Source organism: Anopheles cruzii, chromosome 3, assembly GCF_943734635.1.
Source record: "Anopheles cruzii chromosome 3, idAnoCruzAS_RS32_06, whole genome shotgun sequence".
Taxonomy (NCBI): domain Eukaryota; kingdom Metazoa; phylum Arthropoda; class Insecta; order Diptera; family Culicidae; genus Anopheles; species Anopheles cruzii.
Genome location: NC_069145.1, coordinates 38499876 through 38522810, shown reverse-complemented (window position 1 = coordinate 38522810; position 22935 = coordinate 38499876). Strand labels below are relative to the sequence as shown.

Here is a 22935-nt window from a genome sequence, read left to right as displayed (position 1 = left end):
GCGAAATGAAAAGAAAAGACAAACATTACACTACAATAAACATCACGAACCGAGCGAAGGGATTGCACATAGAGGAACCTTGCAGTTAAACCGTACAAGTACACGCAACAATAAAACCAAAATTAAAGATAAAATAAAACTGAAAACCAAATGAACCAATCATCGGTGAGCGATGGAAAAGTAGCCTTCTTTGATACCCCCGAAAATCTGATGCTACGCTAAGGGTAAATAGGATTACACTCATAAAAAGGATATCCGGTAAGAACAACATTGATGTGTAGTGACAATGTGAACGATTTATAATCTTTATTTACGTAATCATGTTTTGCAAGTGGCTGAACAGTGATCGTCGTATAAAAATGCTCTTCTAATACATGGTGTTTTGTCTGTTCTATTCGGAGTGGAGTGGCGGTACACGCTATCAAGAGTTTGGGCGAGAAGTGCTACATATAAGCTTTTTGAGACATACGCTTCGCTACGCTTGATTCATCGTTTACTACGTTACCAAAGAGCCAAACACCAGAAAGGCAAAACGTGTTTAGTGATGTTTGGTTAACCCGTGTGTTTTTCAATTGCTGGTGTATAGTTTGTATTGTACTGTGTTTCTGCATTTATCATCCATGTTTCTTATGACGCCCTCCTTCCTTCGGCTTCTAGTTATTGCTCTCTGTTCCGCTTCCGTCCCGTTTGCTCCCGAAGCTTTTAAATGCCTTTGTTGTTTTTGTTTAACTATTATTATTGTTTTTGTTTAACTTTTCGCTTGCTTGTAAGCAAACCACAAATTGAAGAGAAAAATGCATAACTGAAACACGCTGACAACCCCTGAGATGGAGATTGCAATTAGATTGGGGTAATGTTCGACATTCGCATGCTGCGATTCATTTTCGCTGCTAGCTGTTTCCCGTCGTACGGTGCACAATGTCCACGGCACACTATTCCCTCGTCACGGCGGCGTGGATGGATCTGGCAACGTACGATACGTTATTCTCGTTCAGTCCGCACATACTGATCCGTCCCGTTTTCAGCAGGTAGATGCTAAACTCCTTGATTAGGATTTGCACTTGTTTTTCTGCCAGATAGAAATGACCGTTTCTTAATTGTTTTAATCATTTAAAAAATGCATCCACGTACCATTCAAACCGGTGTAGGAAAACATTCCAATCTGCTGGGTGATGTGCTCCCAGGTCCCGGGAGTTTTCAGGGCCATAAGTTCGTCGTAGAGAGCTTTGCGCATCTTGATGATACGCGAACTCATCGTCTTGATGCACTCCATCCACTCCGCGCGCAACTCTTTATCGTTCAACACGCGGCTCACGATGCGGCTACCGAAGGCCGGTGGGTTGGAGTACATGCCACGCACTAGTAGCGTAATCTGCGAAGCAACCGCGGCACTAGTATTGGCGTCCTTCTGGACAACGGTCAGATTACCGATTCGTTCGTCTGTGAAGTGGGGGTACAAGATAAATCAGTACTGATAGCCTGTGGCCCCTAGTCAGGCGCTTACTGTAAAGACCAAAGTTCTTGGCGAAGCTTTGCGAACAGAACATTTCGAAGCCGCGGCTAACGAAGTAGCGCACCGCAAACGCATCCTTGTTCGGGTCACCGCTGGCAAAGCCCTGGTAAGCGGAGTCGAAGAACGGGAACAACTTGCGCCGCTCGCAAGTATCGGCAATCTGCTTCCATTGCGCTTCGGTCGGATCGTTACCGGTCGGGTTGTGGGCACAGGCGTGCAGAATAATGACCGCCCCCTCGGGAGCATTTCCCAAGTCTTCCAGCATGCCCTCGAAATCGATGCCTCGCTTTTCCTGGTGCCAATAGCGATACGTCCGCGCTTCGCTGAATCCGGCGTACATGAACAGCTTGTGATGATTTTCCCAGGTCGGCTCGGAGTAGTAGAACGTGGTGCGATTCAGTATACGGGCCAGGAACTCGGCACCAATACGCAAAGCGCCCGTCCCCGACAGACACTGCACGCCAAACGCCCGCTTGCTCTGGAGAGCTTCACTGTCGTCACCGAGGAGCAGCGTCGAGGCCGCATTCGTTACACTCTCCATACCGAGCACCGGCAGGTACTCGTGGTTCAGCGACCCATCCGCCACGATAGCCGCCTCGGCCTTCTTGACCACCGGGAGAATCCATGGTTTGCCCTCGTTCGTGCGGTACGCTGGAAGTGCACGTATTTTCGGTATTATCGTCATGCAGTCGACATTGGAAACAACCATCAATTTGCACCACCGGACAACGCAGATAACGGAGATCAAGTAACGCGCAAGATTGCTTTGATTGGCATACGGTGGGCGATATTTGGTTGCCCCCAGCAACCTTCCCTGCCCATCGCGCTGTGCAACCGCGCCATCCGTTTGCGTAAAGGGCCGTTTACACGTTGCGATATGTCGCTGCAATGCCTTGTATCGATTAATCGCAGTGATATATCGCAGCCAAGGTGGAGCGTCTACACGCCACGATGTACCGTTTCGATTTGCAATCGCAGATCTCAGTGTCATGGAAACAGCCATGGAAGAAACACTGTGCTTGTCTGCCTTTGGATTGTGCGTTTCGGTTACAAAGCAAAAAATAGAACGTACCAAGAGTACTAATCGGTCACGGTGGTCGAGGGAATGGCTTTTAAAGCAAGGCAATTATTCTCACGTTAAACTTTTGCTTTAAAACATTCAAAACAACATGCCAAACCGCCATCAACACACGCACACATGTATATCCACCGTCAGCACACGCACACATGTATGGAGATTGGACCGAAATTGATGCTCGGCGCATTCAATTTTTTTGATCTGCCAATCTGGTCGTATACAAGCAATTTGTTCCTTTTTTGCTGTCTACACGTACGGATATATCGTGGCAATTGGTTTCATACAAGGGATTGCTGCGATATATCGCAACGTGTAAACGGCTCTTAAGCAATTGTTACGATGTGATAAAAAAAGCTTTTTTGCTGCCTATTTGTCCATTTCGCACCATAACGATACTATGTCGGAGCCATATAGAGCAACCTTGGTTGACCTTGAACAATTTGGGGGCATTCTGGGGTTCACCTAAGGACCTTATGTAGAGCCGGCTTCGGGGAATTTAGTAAAAGTAAAGACCGATCGCTTACCTCCAACGCCTAGGTTAACCTTACTCGGGTTGGGGTCTTCATTGCAAGCCTTGTTGAGAGCGAACACCTCGACCGGCGGACCAACTTCGACGTTTGCAAAAATGCTCATTCTGGGTATCAAGGAAACACAAGAACACACACTAAAAACCAGGAAGAACACAGAGCTCCGCTCGAGTGACGACGAACTTTGAATGGACCACGAATGCTGCGAATACCGATACCGTTGGCTCGTAATTATCTATTTCGCTTGTTCCGTTGTGTAACTTCTACACACTGCAACGCGACGGACCACGCGAAACCGCGGACAGTAAAAAAGAAACAAAAATGTGTACGTGTTGAAACCGGCCGGGAAGGAAAGTTACTTCGCTAGCTGGAAACAAACAGTATGATTGAGATGAAATCTAAATTTGTAAAAAATGCGTGCAAAGCAAAGGCAAATATTTCATTTCTTCTCATTTTCACATTCTTAACTTATTTAAAGATTTTGCAGTACGTTGGTTGCAATACTGCGAGACAACCCTGCTTGGCGTTGATAAGCAAATGTCAAAATAGCGGTAGCCAAAAAGGGGACAACAGAATGTAAACACAGTAGGCGTTGATTTATCAATTATCGGAATGGAGCTAGAACCGAGCAAAATTGTGGATTTTTGCTATGAGTATGAAAATGTGGACGGCAAGCAGGGTAAGCTGGTGTACGCCATTGAAATACCGTACAAAGGCAGTGTGACCGAGCTTACCCATCAGATTATAACCAACCGGATGGATCCGATAATGAAGTTTCTGAAGGCGGATCGCGGTTTGCTTGGAGTGCTGCAACAGTTTGTCGAGCGTGAAAATCAAGCCTTCTACGATGAGCGGGATGAGCTGCTGCTGGAGAAATTCCGCACCACCGGAAGTCCCGAGGTGGGTACGCTGGCGCTGGATATCGAGAAGTTGTACCGCGAAGAAGTTCTCGAGTACGCCGATCGGATCGGTCCGTCGGATGAGGAAATTTTCGCGCAAAGCTACCACCAGTTGGTACACTCGTCGCTACTGCCAGAGATCCTAGGGAAGGAGCGAGAATACGCGCGGACAATCGCGAGTCTGAGCACGCAGATGACACAGCAGATCACGACGATGAACACTTTGCACCAGGAGGAGATCGAATCGAAGCTCAAGCTACTGGACATTTCCATCACGCCGGAAAACATCAATCACATGCTGGCGAAGCAGTACGGCATGCAAAATATGATTCGCAAACAGTGCGAATCGGAGCTCGAGTCGACGCGCGGACACCAGAAACACGAGCACCGCAACTGGGTGATACAGCACGTGGACGAAAGCTTCCTCGGGGAGTCGGAAAGCCCCACGCAGATCGGCAACCGTTGGTCGATGATTTCGACACAAGCGCCTTCGATGGAAGAAAGTTTCACAATCCATCTCGGATCCCAGTTGAAACATATGCACAACATTCGCATCCTGAGCACGCGCGTGTCCGATCTTTGCAGCCCGCTCTACGGCGACAACTCGTTCGGGGGTCCGAATGTGGCTCTTGGATTGTACTCTAGCTCACTGTGCGGAATCGTTGTACTCACGCCATCCGGAACCATTAGTCCGGACCGAGAAATTCGGCGCAACGCCAACATGTCGACCGAATTCCACTTCGATCAGATCGATCGACAGATCGAACGTATTCAGGAGGATCTGCGTAACCTCCAGCATGGTTCGACCGAGGAGGTAAGCGGCGCACAATCACTGGCCGCTGCGGGCCGGCGTCCAGACCGCAACGTGGTGACGGTGAAACCGGGGGATGCTTTCATCACGCGGCACTCGAACCTGTCGCACTCACACGTCATCTTTCATCTTATCTCGGACGAAACATTCCAAAGCCCGAGCGAAATCAACTCGCGGCATCCGGTGATACTGGGTTTGAGGAATATACTGAAAATCTCAAGCCGCCACGATATTACCACCCTCACCATACCGGCGCTACTGCGCCACGAGATGTCCGAGGTAAGTTTACGGAGCGGAAAAGAAATCCAAAGGCAATACATCTCATCCCTTCCGTTGCAGGACATGACGGTGAGTTGGTGCATTCGGAGGGCAGAATTGGTGTTTAAGTGCGCCAAAGGGTTCATGATTGAATCGGCCAGCTGGGGCGGTGCTGAACTGAACACACTACAGTTGCTTTTGCCCCACAATATGTCCGAGGAATTGTTTCGCACTCTGGCCGACATGGTGCCACACGTGTTTCGCGTAGCCAACCCGAAAGTACTCCAATAACGAAAGCGATAATACTATAATACTGTTTGCAGTGATCGTCATTATAAATGGTAAAATATTGTGTAATCAAGTAATACCTTTTCTTTAAGTTTTCGCAATAAACAATCCGTCGGATCGTGCATATTCATGGGTTCGGTACCTGTTACCGTTATCAAAATTTTCGTTAGCTGTGTGCAATTTAATAATGTTGTCTGCAAGAAGTGCTGTTCTGCCTTGAGTGGCATTCGGTACTCTTGGTTAACGACAATAATAATGATAAAGGGCAAAAAGAAGTTTAGCAACTGAGCAGCTACCGAATAATGATTGATTTTTGTGTAAATTTTTAATAGTTGTGTTGTGGATTCATTTTTGATTGCAATTTTTCATCCTCGTATTAGATTTTTCGTTGTTTGAAATCATTTAAAACCATCCAAACTTAATAATAGTAGTAGACAGTAGAGATTTGGCTACACGGAAGCAACTCATAATCAAAGGTTCCTTTCAAGTCCCACTCATTAGAACCTTCCTGGTGGTGGAGTCCTGGTTTGACCACCGGTTAAGATACTTAATCACGCTTAGAACACGGTCATTGTCAGACAGTATTGTCGTATGTATCCCATTCCCCATCCCCAATACCCATCCGTTAAAGAAATGGATTGGTATCATTCCGTTTGGCCAAAATTGCTCAGAAGGAAATTCGATCCATCATTTTTTTGGAGTAAATAGGGTGACACCAAAACATCAAGCTTCTTTCTAATTACAGCTTTGTGCAAATGACTTAAAACTCTTTGATGGGTAATCTTTAGCTCCTGGCCGATGCTCTGATTATTAACATGCCGATCAACTTTGATTATTTCTGTGATTTAATCGACATTTTCGACGACGTGTCTGCCTGTGCGAGGTGCAACTTAAACAAAAAATTTACTGAAACGGCTTAACGAAACAAAAATTGAATATTACAAGCTATTAGAGTATCGGCACCACAAACACCATGCACAATGCACCAGCGGCCTAACTTGAATTTTCGCCTTTATCGGACAAAAACTGTAAAATGTACCGAATTTTCTCTTAGTTAACCTCCATTGTTAACCACCTGTAACTCCAAAACGAGTGCAACAAACAAAAAACAATGAGAGTATTTTTTGAAGTGTAAAGGATCAGCTTTAAAACGAGCACAAACTTGAAACTGTCGGATCGATACTTCACGAGATATTCGATCACAAATGGCATCTATCGTGAAAAACGTCGAAAACTTTTGTCCCAACTTAATAATACAAACAACGCAGCGCCATCTGGTGTCGGCGCCCAAAGGAGAATAATGACCCAACTGCTGAACACCTTGAAAGGGCCCAAAGTGACAGCGGCGACCCAGCGGCCATTGTGCGCTGCCTGCTGAGCTGCTGAATCTGGCTGTTACTTTGCTTGTTGCCAACAAGCAAAGTTCATCTTTGAGGCTCGCAAAGTCGTCGGGGACTTGACATATTTTTGTTTATGAGACACTTTTTCCACTTTAATTCGCGCAACGGGAACACGGCCGGGCTGAACTACATCGGCCCGAGAACCCCGCAATCGTAAAGGTAGCAGCCGTAGCTCGAGCGTTTCGACCGTCTTCCCAAAAAGGGGCATCATTCCACGAGCGAGATGGTGCGGCGGCGGTAGGCGGTAGCCAGCGGCTGTGCTGTTTGTCTGTGCGTGTGTCGGATTCGTAAGTGTCGCGGAGTCACGCGAAGGATCGAAGAATTGTACGCGTTTTTCGTTGTTTACTTCCGCTGCCTGTTTCGAAAGCGCCGTTTTCTGTCCGAAAATACCCCGGATTGAAGCCAGCGCCGCAGGCCTCTCGGGGGGGAAGCGGGCTGTCAAAACGCCCAACAGCAACAGTAGCATCATCATAGGAAGCCGTTGTCGTAGCCGCCGCCGTCGTCGTCGTCGCCGTAAGATGGTGGTCCGCTGTTGATAGTAGCGCAGGGAACGTTCATTGACGGCAGAACCGTATTCTCCAGTGTGTGCCGCATTCCTTTCTTCGTGGTGTCCGTGTCGATCGTGAGTGGACCGTCGTGTCGAAAGTGGTGCTCTGGAGCCTCTAATGTGAGTCAGCGCGAAACGAAATGTGAAGATCACCGAGAAAGGCAGTGCCAACGCTGTTGGCTCTTGTGTCAACCCTTTTTTTGTGCAGCTCCACTCCTTCTCCGGTTCGGTCGCTTCTACCGCAGCAACCTGCGATCGGTAGGCGACCAGAGAGATCGCGTCCAAGGAAACGCGTGGCATTTCTTGTACCGTGGCCCAGCGCCTCCGTATGTGACCGTATGTGAGGCCTATTGGTCATCGTGACACGATCCCCCCCTTGTGACTCCGCCGGTGAACAAGTTGTTTTCGTCCGTGTTCGCGTCCTGCTTTTGCGTCCTTTCGTTTCCTGGCCGCAGATTCGTTGTTTGTAGTAAACCATTCTGTCAGCTTCATGTTCTCTCTCTCTTTCTCTCTTTACGGCTTATTTGCAGCGTGAACTCCGTGGGAATGTGAAGTGTGTAAGGCCCGGAGCCCCGCAGTAGTGTTCCGAATCCGTAACCCCGCTGCTGCTGGTGGGAGGGTGGTGTAGCTGAAAGGAATAACGCTCGCGCGGCTTACAAAATACACAATCGGGGCAGAAGGAACCCGAAAGAGCACGAAAGAGAACGTGACAGTGTCCGCGTGCCTGTGAGTGAGTGAAAGAGAGGTTGGAAGCGGCAGCCCCGGGAAGGCAGCGAAAAGCGAAAGCTCAAAGGTAACGCGAAGCGCCACCGAAAGAGAGCGGGAACAAACGCGGTCAATCTCTGCGTGTCGTGCATTGCGCGAGGTTACCACGTGCCAAAGCGAGAGAGAGAGAGAGTGAAAGAGATTCACAAGCGAACAAAAATACGTCCATTTATCCATCCAGCCTCCAGCCCAGGCCAGGCCAGCTTTCGTACTGGCGCGGTGCTTGTGTTTACCATTTTTTGTGTGTGTTTCTCGTCCCTCGTCTATTGCACCACGCGATTCGTGCGTCCATTGTAAATACGCGCGCGCGAGGGGAGAGTGCGCCAGAGCTGGCGACGCGGACGCGCTTTCGAACGGGAGTCGGGAAATTCCAATCCATTCTGCTGCTGCCGCCGGGAGGCTGCTGATTGAGCGTTGAGACCGCAGGACGCAAAATTCTCATCCCGGTTGGAGTCCAGCGGGCGGCGTGCACGGGGTCAGCCATGGCCTTGGAGATGGAGTCGCTGCAGACGCAGATCCAGGCGGAACCACCGTTCTGTCGGTTGTGCTTCTCGACCGCCTGCGAACTGTACGAGCTCTTCCCGAACGCGGGCAACGAAAACGAATCTCTGCTTATCAAAATACTCGAGGTTGTGCCCATAGCGGTAAGTGCCCCACATGGATCGGTTTCGGTTTCGGGCCCCCCAAACCCCGCGGCGCGCTAACGCTAACGTTCCATGTTTTCAGATAAGCTTCGAGGAGGACATAAATTCCTACATCTGCGGCAAATGCGTCACACTGGTGGAGGAGTTTTACGAGTACAGGGAGAAGGTGAAGGAGAACGATGCGCTGCTGCGCGAGAAGCGCAAGTCGGTGGACCACGCGACCATCTACAACGTGGTCAGCATGCAGCCGGACGCGACGCACAGCAGCAACTCGAACGGGGGCGCCAACGGAGGATCCGAGCTGGGTGGCGCCGGTGGTGGTGGTGGTGCAGGCGGCGGCGGTCTCGATGAGTCGCAGGTTGGCCTCGAACAGCGCATATCGCTCGAGGGTGGTCCACCGCTGAACGGTAACATTTTGGAGTTCAAAAAACAACTCTTCACGGCCTCTCCGACCCAGATGGGCGTCTGGTTGTGCGTGGCGTCGGCCAGTGACATCCAGTGTCCGGCCGCCATCGAAGTGGACGACAATATACAGGTGGTCGCCGAAATCGGCCAACACAATCATGGGCTGCCCGTATCGGTGGCAGAGAACCCGATGGATAATCCAAAACATTCGCAGCAACAGCAACAGCAGCAGCAGCAGCAACAACAGCAGCAACACCAACAGCAACAGTCGTCCGTAGAGGCCGGGACTTGCGTCGTGGTCAACACGGGCGGATCACCCGACGGCCTGATGTCGCCCTGTCCCGCACCGGTCACTACGTCCTCGGTCGGGAGCACTCCCAACACCTCCACCGGCAAGTCGTCGTCGTCGAAGAAGAAAAAATCGCGCGACCAACCGTCGAAGCGAAAAGTGTCCAACGACATCCTGGTAGGGGACGGTTGGCTGATCGACACGACGAACTACAAGCGTAACCACTACCAGCTGGTCACGAAGGATGGCTACCAAACGTTCCTCATCTACAACGGCTACCGGTTCCGGACGCAGCAGAAAATACGCAACGGCATTGCGGCGTGGAAGTGCGCGTGGAACGGGCGGAAAGGCTGCCAGGCTATACTGCACATCACGGAGGACTACCAGAAGGTGAAAGAGGTCGGTTCGCCGCACAATCACGATCCGTCGCTGCGCGATCGCATCATCTCGAATAAACCTTCCAACGGTAGCGGTTCCGATCAGAGTATGATCATGCAGTCGGATAGCGAGGAGCTGGGCGAGCTGCACAAAATCACCACCACGAGTGGCGGTGCCGTTCTCGCGCCGCATCCCGGCACCTCTTCCACGACGCTGGCCGGCGAAACGGTAACGCTGACCGGGGGGGCTGGCGGCACGCTAACGATCACCGGCTCGACATCGACGACGACGACCGCTTCACACGGCATTACGAACAACGCTTCACTTGACCTCAGTTCGGACATGGACTTTGTGCAGCAGAACAGTAGCAGCGGTAGCGAGCTGATCACCACCACCGGGTCGTCCGGTTCGGCCGATCACCAGCCGACGGCACAACACCACCACCACCAGCCGCAGCACCAACAACACGGGCATCATCAGCACCATTCGCACCACGGCGGTCACCACCATCACCACGAGGTGGTGGGCGGGGTGGACGAGGTGGTCAAGGAAGAGAGTACGATGTCGATGGACATCGAGGAAATCATTCGTCCGCATGTCGTGCTGCATCCGGTGAACGAGTAATTTCGAGGGACGCTGTCTCGCCATGAAACACGAAGACACAGGCTAAATGAATGTGTGGGGCCGATGCCTTGAATTTGTGTTTATTATTTTCTGCTAGCAATCAGGCAGATCAATGTTTTAACGGGAGGCTGCTCGGTGGTACCGGATGGCCGAACCTGGCCGAGTCCTGTTGTTGGGCTCGCGAAGCGCGGCACATTGGAATTGTGGTTAACATTTTCCTTTTTTCTATATAATTTACACTTACGATAACAGTACTGCTTTTCCCCCCCGTTGTGGCCCCAAGAAATACTGTGTACGGGGACCGGATTTTGACCGGAGAGAGAAGTGCCCCACGACTATAAAGACTTCACAAGACCACGCCGTGACTCTCTCCGGTTTTCCCTAAGAAACAACAACAAATCACCGACCGCGTGTTGGCCAGGGCGTGTTGGACACGCGAGGAGAGCAACGGCTGGCGGATGTTTATAACTTTTTTTTCTCCTTCACTAACTCTACGCTCTCGTTGGGCGCGCAAACCGTTAGCAACTTAGCGTAGGATGGGTAACTTTTAAACACAATTGTAAAACAACAACAAAAAAACGAAACGCTAGAACCCGCTGGGCAAAAATGTGTATTGTATAAGAAGAAGCTAGGATAGAGCCACCCCGATTATTTCCAGGTTGAGACATGTTTTATTTTGCTAGGTAAAGGAATTTTCATACTTTTGACTTTTTTCCGACTCCCACCCCCCTCAGTAACATTTCATTTTTAATAGTTTCTCCTAGACCATAAGTGCGAGAAATCCAGCATAGGTGTTAAGAAGCCGATGAAAGGGAAGAGGACGAAAAAGGACCTATACATATAGTTATATATGATCATGAGTATAAATATATAAATATATATATACACATAGAAATTTGCGGAACATGCTAATTAACAACTGTAACGTGTAAGGATCGGATGGTACACTTTTCGCCAAAACAAACAAAACAGAAAAGCAAACGAACCATTTGCTGCGGCACAAACCAACACACACACACACATCCCCATGAACAACACATTGGAGAACACAATAAAACAAAGGTAAAATCAATCGATCGTCTAGCAAAGTGATTGCCACCGACGACCGAAAAGTCCCGCCGTTTAGAAGAGCGCTGGAAAACCAAACAGGATGACCACAGCACCGTATCGGATGTACGCAGAGTATAGAAACGCGCGCGCAACGTGACACTCACAGTTTACACCGTAGAACCGATGAATAAATGGGTGATTCACGCTTTATTCTTCGAATTCGTTCAAACACTAAGAAATTCCTCTTCTTGCTGCCCAGCCGGATGGCGGCTGGCGATGAAATGGGCCAAACACGCTTGCTTTGGTTTTGCATCTCATTTCCTGGTTTGTACGACATTGAGCCACTTTACTGAGCTCCTTCGAATTACTCGCCTTATTAACTCTTTAAATGACTTTTCCCTTAACACTGTAAAACCTGTTTTTTCCAACAATAATCGATTATTAGTATAGTATGGTATATATATATCTGGTATGTATCACAACGTGGTTCCACTAATTGTTTTCACAACATGCATGTGTGTCTACGGAGCATACGTAAAGAGTGAACCGATTGTAGCCCCACGGAGCCACGGGTCCGCAAAGCCCCACTTCGAGCACATTCAACATTCTCTTCGGCGGAAATATTAGCATATTACGTACAACATTAAGCGCATGTTTCACGCCAGCTCGAAACGATTTGCGATTGTGCTTGTCTCCTCTAGAAGCCTGGGGTGATTTGGCAACGTTAACTTTCTAATAACTAAACACGGCAGTTGGCTGCAGCATTAAACCTTCCACTAAACCTCTGTCCCAATGAGATCATTTTCCACTGCTCTAGCGGACCTGTTCTTCTTAACACCTTCCAAAATCTTAAAACTGCCGGCTCAACAACAAACGAGAGAAACGGGGGTTTCCCACGATTCTCTTGCTCCCTATCACTCCCAACTGCACTTAACAAACGATTTCTTTCTACAGTAACCAGTCAGAAGGTGGCGCCGGAAGCAAGCTCTAGAGCCGGAAGTAACGCTAACGTGGCGCCCGCCCGCAACACACAAATATCAATCAATATAATACAAATGGGTTTGCTTCTCTAAGTACACAGTTACCTTGGAATCTGATTTGATTCCTGCGTCCAAGTGTGGGCCTTCTTCCCATCATGCCTTTTTCGTAAAATAAAATTGCGTCGGAATCACTGTACGCCACTAGCCAGCATGCGAGAATCGACATCATCGGGTAACACCATCGTGATCGCACTCGCCGTGGATGGGCTTTGCTCGCGCGGGTCCGAGTACTTCTTCCTGAAAGCCCGATCAAAATTGATCGGCCGGGCAATATCGAGCCCGATGGGTTTGATGATCGAGTTCGACGTTAGCGAATCGAGCTCGTGTGACTCCGAACCGACAAGATCGCCGGCAGCTGAGCTGGAGTTTGACAGCAGCTGCTCCGTGACCATGTTCTGATGATGATGAGTATTATGCCGGGACACCTCACTGTTGTCGAGCTCCGTCGGTGACTTGCCGCCATCGCTGCGCAGCGAACCTCCCAGTAGCTTCGGATAACTAAACTGACCAAAGCCGTACTGAGGACCGATGACACACAGTAAACTCATCAAGAAGAACGTCGCGTACACCCAACTGATCGTCATCACAATGACTAGAAACACACCGATCTGGATGTAGGCGAGCACCCTCGAGGGCAGCATCAGTGCACCGGCAATCCCGGTCGTGATGGCGGCCATAGCCGTCGGCCCGAGCATACGGTGTAGTGAAAATTGTGTCGATGAGCGACGATCGGGCTCGGTCGAGAGACGGTAGTGTACACCATAGTGGAGGCTAAAATCTACCGCCAGCCCGATCGCCGTACTAACGGCCACACTTTCGAGCACGTTCAGCTTCCACCCCAGCAGCACCAATATGGCCACCGTGGTCAGAATCGTTAGCGTGACCGTCACAATGGCATAAAGAGAGATTAGCACGTTGAGTGTCACGAGCATTAGGACGAGTAACGCCACCGCCATTGCCATCGCGATCGCCACCAGCGTGCCGGTGGAGAGGGTATCCTGCAGGTCGAAGAACTCCAGCTCACTGGTAAACCACGCGTTGGCCATTGTGGGGGGTGCATCCTTGAGCTGCTCCGCTAACCAGCGCTCCACCGAGCGCACGAAGGCATCTATCTCGGTGTACGACATGGTGAAGATTTGTGTGCTCTCGTACTCGATAACGACCGCCTTCACCATCTTGCCATCGCTGCTCGCCGGCGGCTCCCGGTTCTCCCGACTATCCGTGGCTGATCCTTCGAGGACGAACGAACTGCGTGCAAATTTGGGCCCCGCCACGCCCGGAATGAAAAATTCACGCGGTGTTTCGTACAACGACGAGATGGACTCGGGTAAACACTGATCGAAGATTTCCGGGGCGAACGGAAACGGCGACACTTCACAGCACGGCGTTCGATCGATTTCACCCATCGAATCGTTACATCGTCTGCCCATCCAGCTGATGAAATTCTCGATGAAACAGTTCGGTAGCAGCAGCCCGTAGCTGGTCTGGTAGAAGGTTTGGTTTTTGATACGCCGACAAAACTGCAGCAGCCACCGTTGCGATTCCGGGGCGCTCATGTCGAACGTGTCGTCAAAGTACAACTCGCCGCGTGCCTCCGGATCGAGAAAGTTCCCCCGATCGACGGGCAGGACGCCCCAGACGAAGCGGAGCGGAATTTTGAAGCTTTCCGTCGCCTGCCGGGAAAGATGGCAAGAAGGAAGGATTGTGAGCAATCTCTCGATTGCGTGAGAACGCTCGGGCTTGGTCGCTCCTACTTACGGTATACATCTTTTCGAACCAAAACATATCCTTGTACTCACTGTCGTACCGTTCGAACGGATGGTTGCTGATGAACAGCTTAAAGTCCGGCGAATCGGGCAGCCGCAACTTTGGCCAATGGAGCACCAGTACGCCACTTAGTATGCCGATTAATCCTGAAAAGTACGACTGATCATTGTAACCTGTTCGATGACGTCGAGATCGTGAACAACGTACCGAGGAGTGCTATCCACACAACCGGCAGATTAATCACCAACCCGATGATAGTGTCCTCGACGCGGCGGCTGATACGTGTGAATGTCACGAACGGTCCGTTGCAGCGCAAGGCCGTCAGGGGGGTGAATGGCCGCAGCAGCATCAGGCAGGAGATACGCTCCGCTATAGAAACGGCCGCCGGAAGCCACGTGACCATCAAAAAGTAATTCGCCATTACCGCTGTCCCGGAGAAGATTCTAAAAAATACGATCAAGCCAATCATGAATCTCTCCAAATCGGACCAAGCTTTAAAATTATGATCGCTCCACACTTACCCAAAACATTGAACAGCCGTTATAGAGCTCACATACGACGCGTAGAAAGCCGCTGCCGTCGTCAGCGATGTTACGAGCATCGAGAGGGCAGCATGGCGCAAAGTGCTACCCATAATTTCGACAAGGGCATCGGAAGGGCGCACCGCTCCGCTCAATTCCATGCTGCACGATCCGGAAGAGGGCGCGATCGGGATAACTATGGCGCCGGCAGCACCGTCCGTTTTCTTCAACTGATCGGCGATCGTACATTGCCAGATCTTCAGAAAGATAAATGCATCATCGGCCCCGATTCCTAAGAGGAAAAGAAAACTAGATTACACATCGATTTCAAAGAAAAACTGTTATTTAAGGCTGCACTACCCACCGACAACAACGATAACGGCCAGCAGATTCATGAAGGGAAAGAACGTAAGCTCGAAGACAAACGAGTAGATGAAGTAGGCTATGCCTAGGGAAAACGCCACCGCCGTCACGGTCATGATTGTCACGAAAAGCGATCCCGTGTAGAGCCACATGCAGAGTACCACAAAGATGCCACCCAGTCCGATCAGCCACCCGTCACGCAGCAAGCACTCGTCAAACAGGGCATTCTTGAGACCCAAATCCATCGCCACAATCGCCACTAGCTCGTTGGCAAGCTTTCTGAAAGAGAAATAGCAACGAGACGATAGTTCTGTGATTGCGGAGTTCACGGAATGTTTGATGCCAAAACGTACACTCGGCTGATGCTGTGATAAAATTCCATCGATTTGGTGCTTCGTGCGATTGGTAAGAAGATCATGGTTGCGTTTAAAAACTCGGCCGATTCCTAGCCCGGTCGTGGAATACAAAAAAACAACGGTTAAATATACAGCACGACAGACAAAGTTGCAAGGCAATGATCCGTACGTTTTGGCGAATAAAATCCGAACTGGCCAGGTAGTGCAGGATGTTGTAGACGGCGTTGTGCTGTTGGCACTCCGTCGGTGCCGTGCAGCTCGAACGTAGGCAATCGTTACTCAGCTTCATGCTGCGATAGTACGGGAAGCAGTCAAAAAGCAGCGTTTTGACCATCGCTACGTCCTCCTCGTTCAGCTCGAAGCAGGAAGTTTTATTGGACAGAAAGGTGACATAGTTGACGACCGACCACGGGCGACAGCAGCTGCTGGTGGTCAGTTCGCGCTGGCAAATATCCTCGTAGTGTTCTACCGTGACAATACGTTGCTCCAGCTCGCACAGCGCCAGAAAGGCGTTTAACTCGAACAGCGTGTCATTCAGATTGGCATTTATACGCTGCGCTACCAAATGTGCGTATTCTTTGTCTGAATGGGTAAGTAAAAGCAAAGCGCCCCAAAAGCAGAGATGTTACTAGTACGCCCTTAATAGGTTCCGGTGCCCGCAGACTCTTTCTTACTTGGTGATTCACAGAAGAAGCCATCGGAGGGAATGTGTATTTCGATCGGTTCCGGTGGCGGTTTCAGCTTCCGCAGCGTGTCCCACTTGGCGCGCTTCTTTTCCATCGTCTTATTACCGATCTCGTCCGTGTAAAACGTTTGATTCTTCCCGTACTCCCATACCTCCATTCGGGCACCACGGCTTGTCACGGTTTCGTTGTCGTATTCCTCGAAATTTATGAGCTCACCGCCGCCGCTTCCCATCGTCATAGATGTCCGGTTATGATACAGTTCCTTTACGAGTCGTATGGATTTGCTTGATTGCGATGGTTTTTTCTTTCCCTCGGCGGAATCTTTCTTTTTCGATTTATGCTTTCGCTGTTTTGGTGCGACCGTACCGCGGCGGTTCCAGTGTATCTGATTGTTGCTGCCAAGTGTTAGTTCCTTCGGGTTGGCCACCAGGCCGCCTGAAGCGCCCGTTGCTTCCAATAGATTGCGCCATGCCGTCCACCGTTTGCCAATCGATGTTCCGCGAGCTTCGAAACCCTGCCAGAGAAGGATCGAAGTATTGTTACGGGAATGCACTACAAAAAAACGCGATGCTAGTTACCAAGGTGGGATCATCGAAGTCGGGCAGTTTGCGGGTGGAAAGTGCCACGATAATGCAGGTAATGGATAGCATCCCGACGGACGTCAACACCAGATAGGGTCGGCGGGCTAACAGCTTGTAGTACCAGTGCATGTTGGTGGCACATTGAGAATACTACACGGTTCTGGAATCTCCTGGCAACACTACTCTGTGCCTACCCCCGGCGAAGGGGACGACGGAGCGAGCGAAATGCATAAAGAGTGGGCTGTAGGTACACAGCACAGTTCTAGGCCAACAGCGAGGCACAACCAAAACATGTTATTTACATTCTTTTACGCTGTGTTACTATGAGTAGTAGTTTGTCCCGGGTTCTGGCTCACCACTACACTGCACCTACACAGATGCGAAAACGTATCGCACCCCGGTGGAAGGCTTAAAAAGGAGTTCATATAGCGTCATTTTTTAATATTCTTCTCAGAGCACGGATTCTTCGCTGATTTGATTTTCTAGACACATTTTTTACACTTTAAGCGCTTCATACACAGCCTGCTATGCCGTGAGGCTATGAAATGAACCAATCACCTATGAAAAACGAGCCTTTGGTCAGCCGTCCTCGACCGACCAGTTGCTTTCCGAGGACGGTGTAAAGCGTGCATAGTTTTGTAAATGCTCCAGTAGTTCAGATGTTCTTATATAATTTCACTAACCACAAATTGACCACATTCCCGCGGCAGGGAAATACCGGAAGCAAAATTGCCGGGCACCCGCAGCTCGGTACGGAAGACGAGAAATGTGCGCTCCTACCGTTTTTCAGCTCGTTTGACACATCCCAAGGATTCCACACACACACACAGGCCAATTGTGTTTTTGTGTCGCGTAAGTGTTTTTTTGAACGAGGGATTTGTTTACATCTGACTCATGTAAACAACGCGATTCGCGTTCTGCGATCGATAGTTTCGAGCTGGCCAAAACTTGCTAGTTCTTGTTCCGCTGCGCCATGAATAGCGAAACGTATAGATGTAAATATACGTGGCCAGTCGCAGAAGGTTCACCCGAGAAACAGATCCAGGTGCAAGTCAGCGAATCGCTACCACCAAGTTTGTAAGTAACAGGTCTAGTGGAAATGGCCCACAGAGCAATGAGTAACAATCGTTCCCTTTGTTTCCTATTCTACCTTCCAGTGTACCTCTGGATGAGTTGCTGGATCTAGAAATGTGTTTGGTGCTTTCCGGTACCGATCGGCCGGAAGCATGTGAAATGCAACTATCCTTCATACCACTGTATCTCCCGCGGGCCGTGTCGTTGGTCGTCGAATGTCCCGTCATCGAATGTTACTACGGCAGGTTGAACGAGTACTATCGCACCTTCCACGGGGAACTAGTGTACACGTTGGATGAGGTTAAAGTATTTCGATTCGACATACGGTTTACCAGCGACATTGACGAATTGCAGTTAAAGTTCATCTCTCCCAACACACATCCACTCTGTCTGTACGGTACTCGACTCTATATGGAGCGCAATCCTAATCCGCTGCGAACAATGATGGCTGCCAGTGCCGGCAGTCGAATTAATGTGGCCAGCGTTCAGCAGCGGTTGCAAAACACGGAACTGTCCGAGAAGGCAGAGAGCTGTAAGCGGCTAGTACTTGGTTCGCTGGGTCCGAGCACACAGAATGCAGCCAATAATAATCCATCTCCAGCGGCAGGTGATGAGCAGCAAAGCTTAGACAGTAATTTGGCACACCTCCTTGGCAAGGTGCTGCAAACGGACACGGTACCGAACGCAAATGGTGGAAGCGTCCCTTCGTTAGTAGAAACGTCCATAAAGCACTACATAGACAAGAAATTCGTTGAACTGGAGCACTTAATAGAGAGTAAATTGTGCGCTTTGGAACGGAGGCAAAATGAAAAATTGGATCAAATACTCGGCCTACTGCAACCGCGACCTGACCTTTTTCCCGAAAGTATCGATAGTTTGGCCGTAGAATTGGAATGAAAAACACTTCTATGCGATGCGTATTACTCCGTTGGTGGTTTTCTCTAGTTGGTTTTATTAATGCAAAAAATTAAATGTAAATAACATTTATCTCTCGTTCTCGGAAAATCACACAAAAAGACAGAATGTAGAAAGCTCGCAAGAAGGGATGTATGCTTGCGGTGGGAAAAAGAGGAAAAACTATATGAATAAATACGAAACAACGAAACAAAACGATCATATGTCCGTTTTCCGAAAAAATGGTTCTATTCATCATTCATCATCGCACCTGGAAGCAAAAGAAGACATTAGGCATTCGCTCGGCAACTAGTAGAAAGTAAAACTCACTTGCTACTTGGATCGAAAACGTGAAGTTGTTTACGCCAAACCTTTATCACACCGTCCCAGGCACGTCGGCTATATTTCATATGCTTTTGAGGTGTCTTCGGGTGATCTTTGGTGCGTTCATGGCTGCGGTGGTTTCAGAAAATAAGCAACAGGTAAAATAATGTTCGTCATTCCCCTTTACGGTGAGACCTACCGGGGAATTTTCTCGATGTAGTTTGTGTAACCGAGCGTGTTCTTGCCGTAATCGATTTGCTTCTGGCGTCGCGACAGGACGGCTTCATCCGTTTCGAACTCTATCATCCGGCGGCCGCTGTTCTGGCTGGACGCTCCAGAACTAGAGCTTTCCCGTCGCCATCGAGTGCTGCCGCGATCGTACTCATCCTTTTTGCTCTTCTTCCAATACATATGTCGATCGTCGTCGTCGTCGCGATCCGGGTCGAACCCTGGTGTGCCACGACCGTTTCCCTTGGCGCTAGCGCCTGACTCATCGTCGCTGCTCCAGTTCTCATCCGATAGGCGCCGTTTGAACGGTGATTTAATCTTTTCACTTTTCACCAGTTTCTCATACTTTTTCACATTTTTTGAATCTGCACGGAATGGTCAGCTCGGTCTTAGTATACATTTCATAACCTCAATCGTGGGTGATGCACGCGCACGGTGGGAAGCGGAAAAAATCGTTTACGCATCTTTTTCGCGATCGTCACTTACCAAGAATATCGATCTCGATCTGTCGCCGGGACATTTCACTCTGTTGCTCCCACAGATCTGTGCGCACGGCGACGGCGGGAACTGTGCGCTCCTGCGGATCGCAATGGAACCGATGGGACAAAACAAATGGAGTCAAATGTAAGCGGCAAGAAAAAGAACGCCCGGCCAGCCAAGGGACAGAGGGCAGTGTACAAACACATGCACAAATAATGGAGGCTTACCGATGACGTTTCGTCCTCCGCTGCCGCCTGCCGCAGCTCTTCTTCTATTAGCTTTTGCTCTTCCTTTACCGTCACCTCGTACCAGCTCGTTTCATGTTTCGACGGGGACTTCTTCGTTCGGCAGTTGTCCGACGTAAGCTATTTGTGACGAATAGTGACAAATAGTACAATTTTTAAAATGCTCTAACATTACACAAGGCGCCCATGCTCCACTTACGGCCATTATGTCCTTTTTTCAGCAGGTTTTGTATAATAAATCACTCCTAGTTGCAGCAGGACTTTATCTTCTGTCAATAACCAAAGTACCCGAAGAAACAGGTAAAATTTCCCTAAGCGTAGCAAGCGCGGAAAATAGGTGGAAATGCTACGACTGCTTCGTGTTGTCAATGGTGTCACGCTTCTTTTGGGGAAACCTACACTCAGATCAGAATAATGGAAATTCTTTCGTCACATTGAAACTATTTTTACACAGCGTTTCCGCGAGTTGTCGAATATAAAATGCGCACTAAACCAAATCGGAACTGCTGCTAGGAACAACCCATGCTGACGCTTGTGTGGAGCGCGGGAAAATAGTAAACAAACGCGGCAATAACAGGTTAAGGGCCCAAAATATGCCGAAGCTACTGTCAAGCTTTGGGACAGAGCTGCGTATATTTGGCTCATGATCTCCGATGGCGGGATAATTAGCAGCTGTTTTAATTTAATAATTCTACAACAGCTTTGAAAAATGTTGCACAATATTTGCGAGGTAGCAGCTGAAAACCCTGTTATCTAGGAGGAGTACCTTCAAAGAATGTTCCGGGTCGGCGGCAGATTTCCGCCAACCACTGGGCACGTTCGGACGCTGTGCTGCTGTCATGATGGAGTTTATGTTGTGACGGAAGGTTATCGCTTTCTCTCGTCGCAGCAATTTTCGGTACCCGTTTCCTAGGTCCGGCTGTTGCTGCCAAGAATAACCGCAATCACAACGATCTGCGGGAGGAAAAGGAGTGCAGGACGTTGCACGCACGGCTCACCGCGTAGTAAAAAAAGGGGACGATAGTCGTCTCGCGACAATCAGGGAAACGTCGAAAGCGGCTCGCGCGGGTTAGGTGGCTGCAGTTGGTGGTGAAAAGCATCCCCCACCTGGGGAAATGACGTAAAGAAGTGTTTGTTTGCCATCGACAGCAATCGCATTACTCATCGCGGTAGACAAGATAGTGGCCAACGGATGATGAATCTGGTGGATTGCAATCCGTACGGTAACGGATTGCTGTATGCGGGTTTTAACCAGGACCAGGGTGAGTTCACACGATGGAAAGCGCGTCGCAAATGGTCGTCGCTCTCACCTGCTTACCTGCTTCCGTATTGTGGCCGTATTTGTTTGCAGGGTGTTTTGCGTGCGCCACGGACAATGGGTTCCGGGTGTACAACAGTGACCCGTTGAAGGAGAAGGAGCGACAAATCTTCCACGATGGTGGCGTGGCGTACGTGGAGATGCTGTTCCGGTGCAACTACCTCGCCCTGGTCGGCGGTGGTTTGCGGCCCCTCTACCCACCAAACAAGGTGCTCGTGTGGGACGATCTGAAGAAGGCGCCCGCGATTTCGCTCGACTTTAATGCCCCCGTGAAGGGTGTGCGGTTGCGGCGCGATCGAATCGTGGTCGTGCTCGAGGGCATCATCAAGGTGTACACATTTACGCAAACGCCCACCCAGCTGCACGTGTTCGAGACGTCGAAAAATCCGCAAGGCCTGTGTGTGCTGTGCCCAAACAGTTCCAAATCGTTGCTCGCCTTTCCGGGGCGGCGTACCGGTCATGTGCAGATCGTGGATCTGGCCAACACGGAAAAGGCACCGCAGGAAATTATCGCCCACGAGACGGCGATCAGTTGCATTGCGTTGAACCTGCAGGGCACTCGGATGGCCACGGCCAGCGACCGCGGTACGCTGATACGGATATTCGATACGGGCAGCGGGGCGAAGGTGGCCGAACTGCGGCGGGGATCGAATCAGGCCAAGATTTATTGCATCAACTTCAACCACCAGTCCACGTCCGTCGTGGTTTCGTCGGACCACGGAACGATCCACGTGTTTAACTTGGAGGAACCGACCAAGGCACGCGACGGATCGGGAACGTCGGGCAGCGGCGTTGGAGGGTCCAGTATGTTGACGCGCTACTTCACCAGCCAGTGGTCGTTCTGCAAATTTTCGATCCCCCAGGGGCCGCCTTGCATTTGCGCGTTCGGTTCGGAGAATAACTCGGTTATTGGTAAGCAAAAGCGCGAAACACGGTGAACGTGTGAACTCTGTCGATTCATCTCAACCTTTCTCTTTCCCACAGTGATATGTGCAGATGGGCATTACTACAAATTTGTCTACAACAGCAAGGGCGAATGCTCGCGGGAGGTGTGCTCACAGTTTCTCGAAATGTCCGACGATCAAACGTAGAGGGAGCGCCAGCAGCTCCAGAAGTGGCCAGAAGTGTCTATCGTGTAACGCGAGAGCTGTAAGCGCTGCGTATGATTCGAAATTATTTTACACACATATATTATTTACTAGCGCATGCAGAAAACACGCAGGGCGGCGCACTATGCGAAGGGCGGATTGGGACAAGCTGCCGCCGATGGGTTCGGAAGCGCGAAGAACGTTGCCCGAAATTCTGTACGACTTTGAATCGTACGAGTAACAGTTTCGTTCCGGGGCGTTTATCCTGCTCGAATGGGCAACGAAATGTGTCGCCGAACTAATGTACCGAGGAATATAATAAACTTGTTCGAATGTGTCTTGAATCGCGCCCTACTTGTTGATTTTATCTCAAAGTTATCTCAAATCGTATTTTATGTTCGGTTTTTGATAAATGCCATCCGTTTGAAAGTACACTCCCAAGTCATGCGTCGCAACCGTCCGGCACTGTGACATCTATCTTGGCAGCCCGTTCC

The 22935-nt window shown here is 49.9% G+C and overlaps 7 protein-coding genes across 9 annotated transcripts; 4 read left to right on the top strand and 3 right to left on the bottom strand.

The window, feature by feature from the left end:
• Window positions 1-740: 740 nt before the first annotated feature.
• On the bottom strand, window positions 741-3377 carry LOC128275775 (aspartate aminotransferase, cytoplasmic). The gene is made up of 4 exons (XM_053014394.1): window positions 3116-3377; window positions 1505-2164; window positions 1132-1440; window positions 741-1069 (listed from the first exon to the last, which is right to left on the bottom strand). The coding sequence occupies exons 1-4, from the start codon at window positions 3222-3224 to the stop codon at window positions 933-935; spliced, it is 1215 nt and encodes a 404-aa protein (XP_052870354.1). The 5' UTR covers window positions 3225-3377; the 3' UTR covers window positions 741-932.
• Window positions 3378-3730: 353 nt separating this feature from the next.
• LOC128273588 (protein C12orf4 homolog) lies at window positions 3731-5411 on the top strand. Its single transcript, XM_053011591.1, has 2 exons — window positions 3731-5107; window positions 5168-5411. Exons 1-2 carry the CDS (start codon window positions 3731-3733, stop codon window positions 5375-5377), a joined length of 1587 nt encoding a protein of 528 aa, XP_052867551.1. The 3' UTR covers window positions 5378-5411.
• Window positions 5412-8456: 3045 nt separating this feature from the next.
• On the top strand, window positions 8457-10849 carry LOC128272881 (basic-leucine zipper transcription factor A-like). Its single transcript, XM_053010764.1, has 2 exons — window positions 8457-8730; window positions 8813-10849. Exons 1-2 carry the CDS (start codon window positions 8569-8571, stop codon window positions 10424-10426), a joined length of 1776 nt encoding a protein of 591 aa, XP_052866724.1. The 5' UTR covers window positions 8457-8568; the 3' UTR covers window positions 10427-10849.
• Window positions 10850-12644: 1795 nt separating this feature from the next.
• Window positions 12645-16919, bottom strand: LOC128270359 (protein dispatched). The gene is made up of 9 exons (XM_053007758.1): window positions 16788-16919; window positions 16198-16723; window positions 15693-16105; window positions 15521-15612; window positions 15169-15446; window positions 14805-15096; window positions 14491-14726; window positions 14275-14429; window positions 12645-14189 (listed from the first exon to the last, which is right to left on the bottom strand). The coding sequence occupies exons 1-9, from the start codon at window positions 16917-16919 to the stop codon at window positions 12645-12647; spliced, it is 3669 nt and encodes a 1222-aa protein (XP_052863718.1).
• An 828-nt stretch (window positions 16920-17747) lies between these two features.
• Window positions 17748-18952, top strand: LOC128273301 (uncharacterized). Its single transcript, XM_053011240.1, has 2 exons — window positions 17748-17867; window positions 17948-18952. The coding sequence occupies exons 1-2, from the start codon at window positions 17764-17766 to the stop codon at window positions 18759-18761; spliced, it is 918 nt and encodes a 305-aa protein (XP_052867200.1). The 5' UTR covers window positions 17748-17763; the 3' UTR covers window positions 18762-18952.
• Window positions 18953-19084: 132 nt separating this feature from the next.
• Window positions 19085-20562, bottom strand: LOC128273447 (histone RNA hairpin-binding protein). Its single transcript, XM_053011413.1, has 5 exons — window positions 20235-20562; window positions 20018-20155; window positions 19797-19887; window positions 19282-19675; window positions 19085-19211 (listed from the first exon to the last, which is right to left on the bottom strand). Exons 1-5 carry the CDS (start codon window positions 20238-20240, stop codon window positions 19085-19087), a joined length of 756 nt encoding a protein of 251 aa, XP_052867373.1. The 5' UTR covers window positions 20241-20562.
• A 372-nt stretch (window positions 20563-20934) lies between these two features.
• On the top strand, window positions 20935-22773 carry LOC128272377 (WD repeat domain phosphoinositide-interacting protein 3). Of its 3 annotated transcripts, none has more exons than XR_008269247.1 (4): window positions 20935-21297; window positions 21387-22265; window positions 22338-22502; window positions 22556-22773. XR_008269247.1 is itself a non-coding variant. In XM_053010177.1 (4 exons), the coding sequence occupies exons 1-3, from the start codon at window positions 21228-21230 to the stop codon at window positions 22442-22444; spliced, it is 1056 nt and encodes a 351-aa protein (XP_052866137.1). In that variant the 5' UTR covers window positions 20935-21227; the 3' UTR covers window positions 22445-22493; window positions 22556-22773. The 3 variants fall into 3 exon arrangements, 2 of the variants coding, with proteins under 2 accessions (XP_052866137.1, XP_052866136.1); XM_053010177.1 differs by having other exon boundaries at window positions 22338-22493; XM_053010176.1 differs by having other exon boundaries at window positions 22338-22773.
• Window positions 22774-22935: the final 162 nt, after the last annotated feature.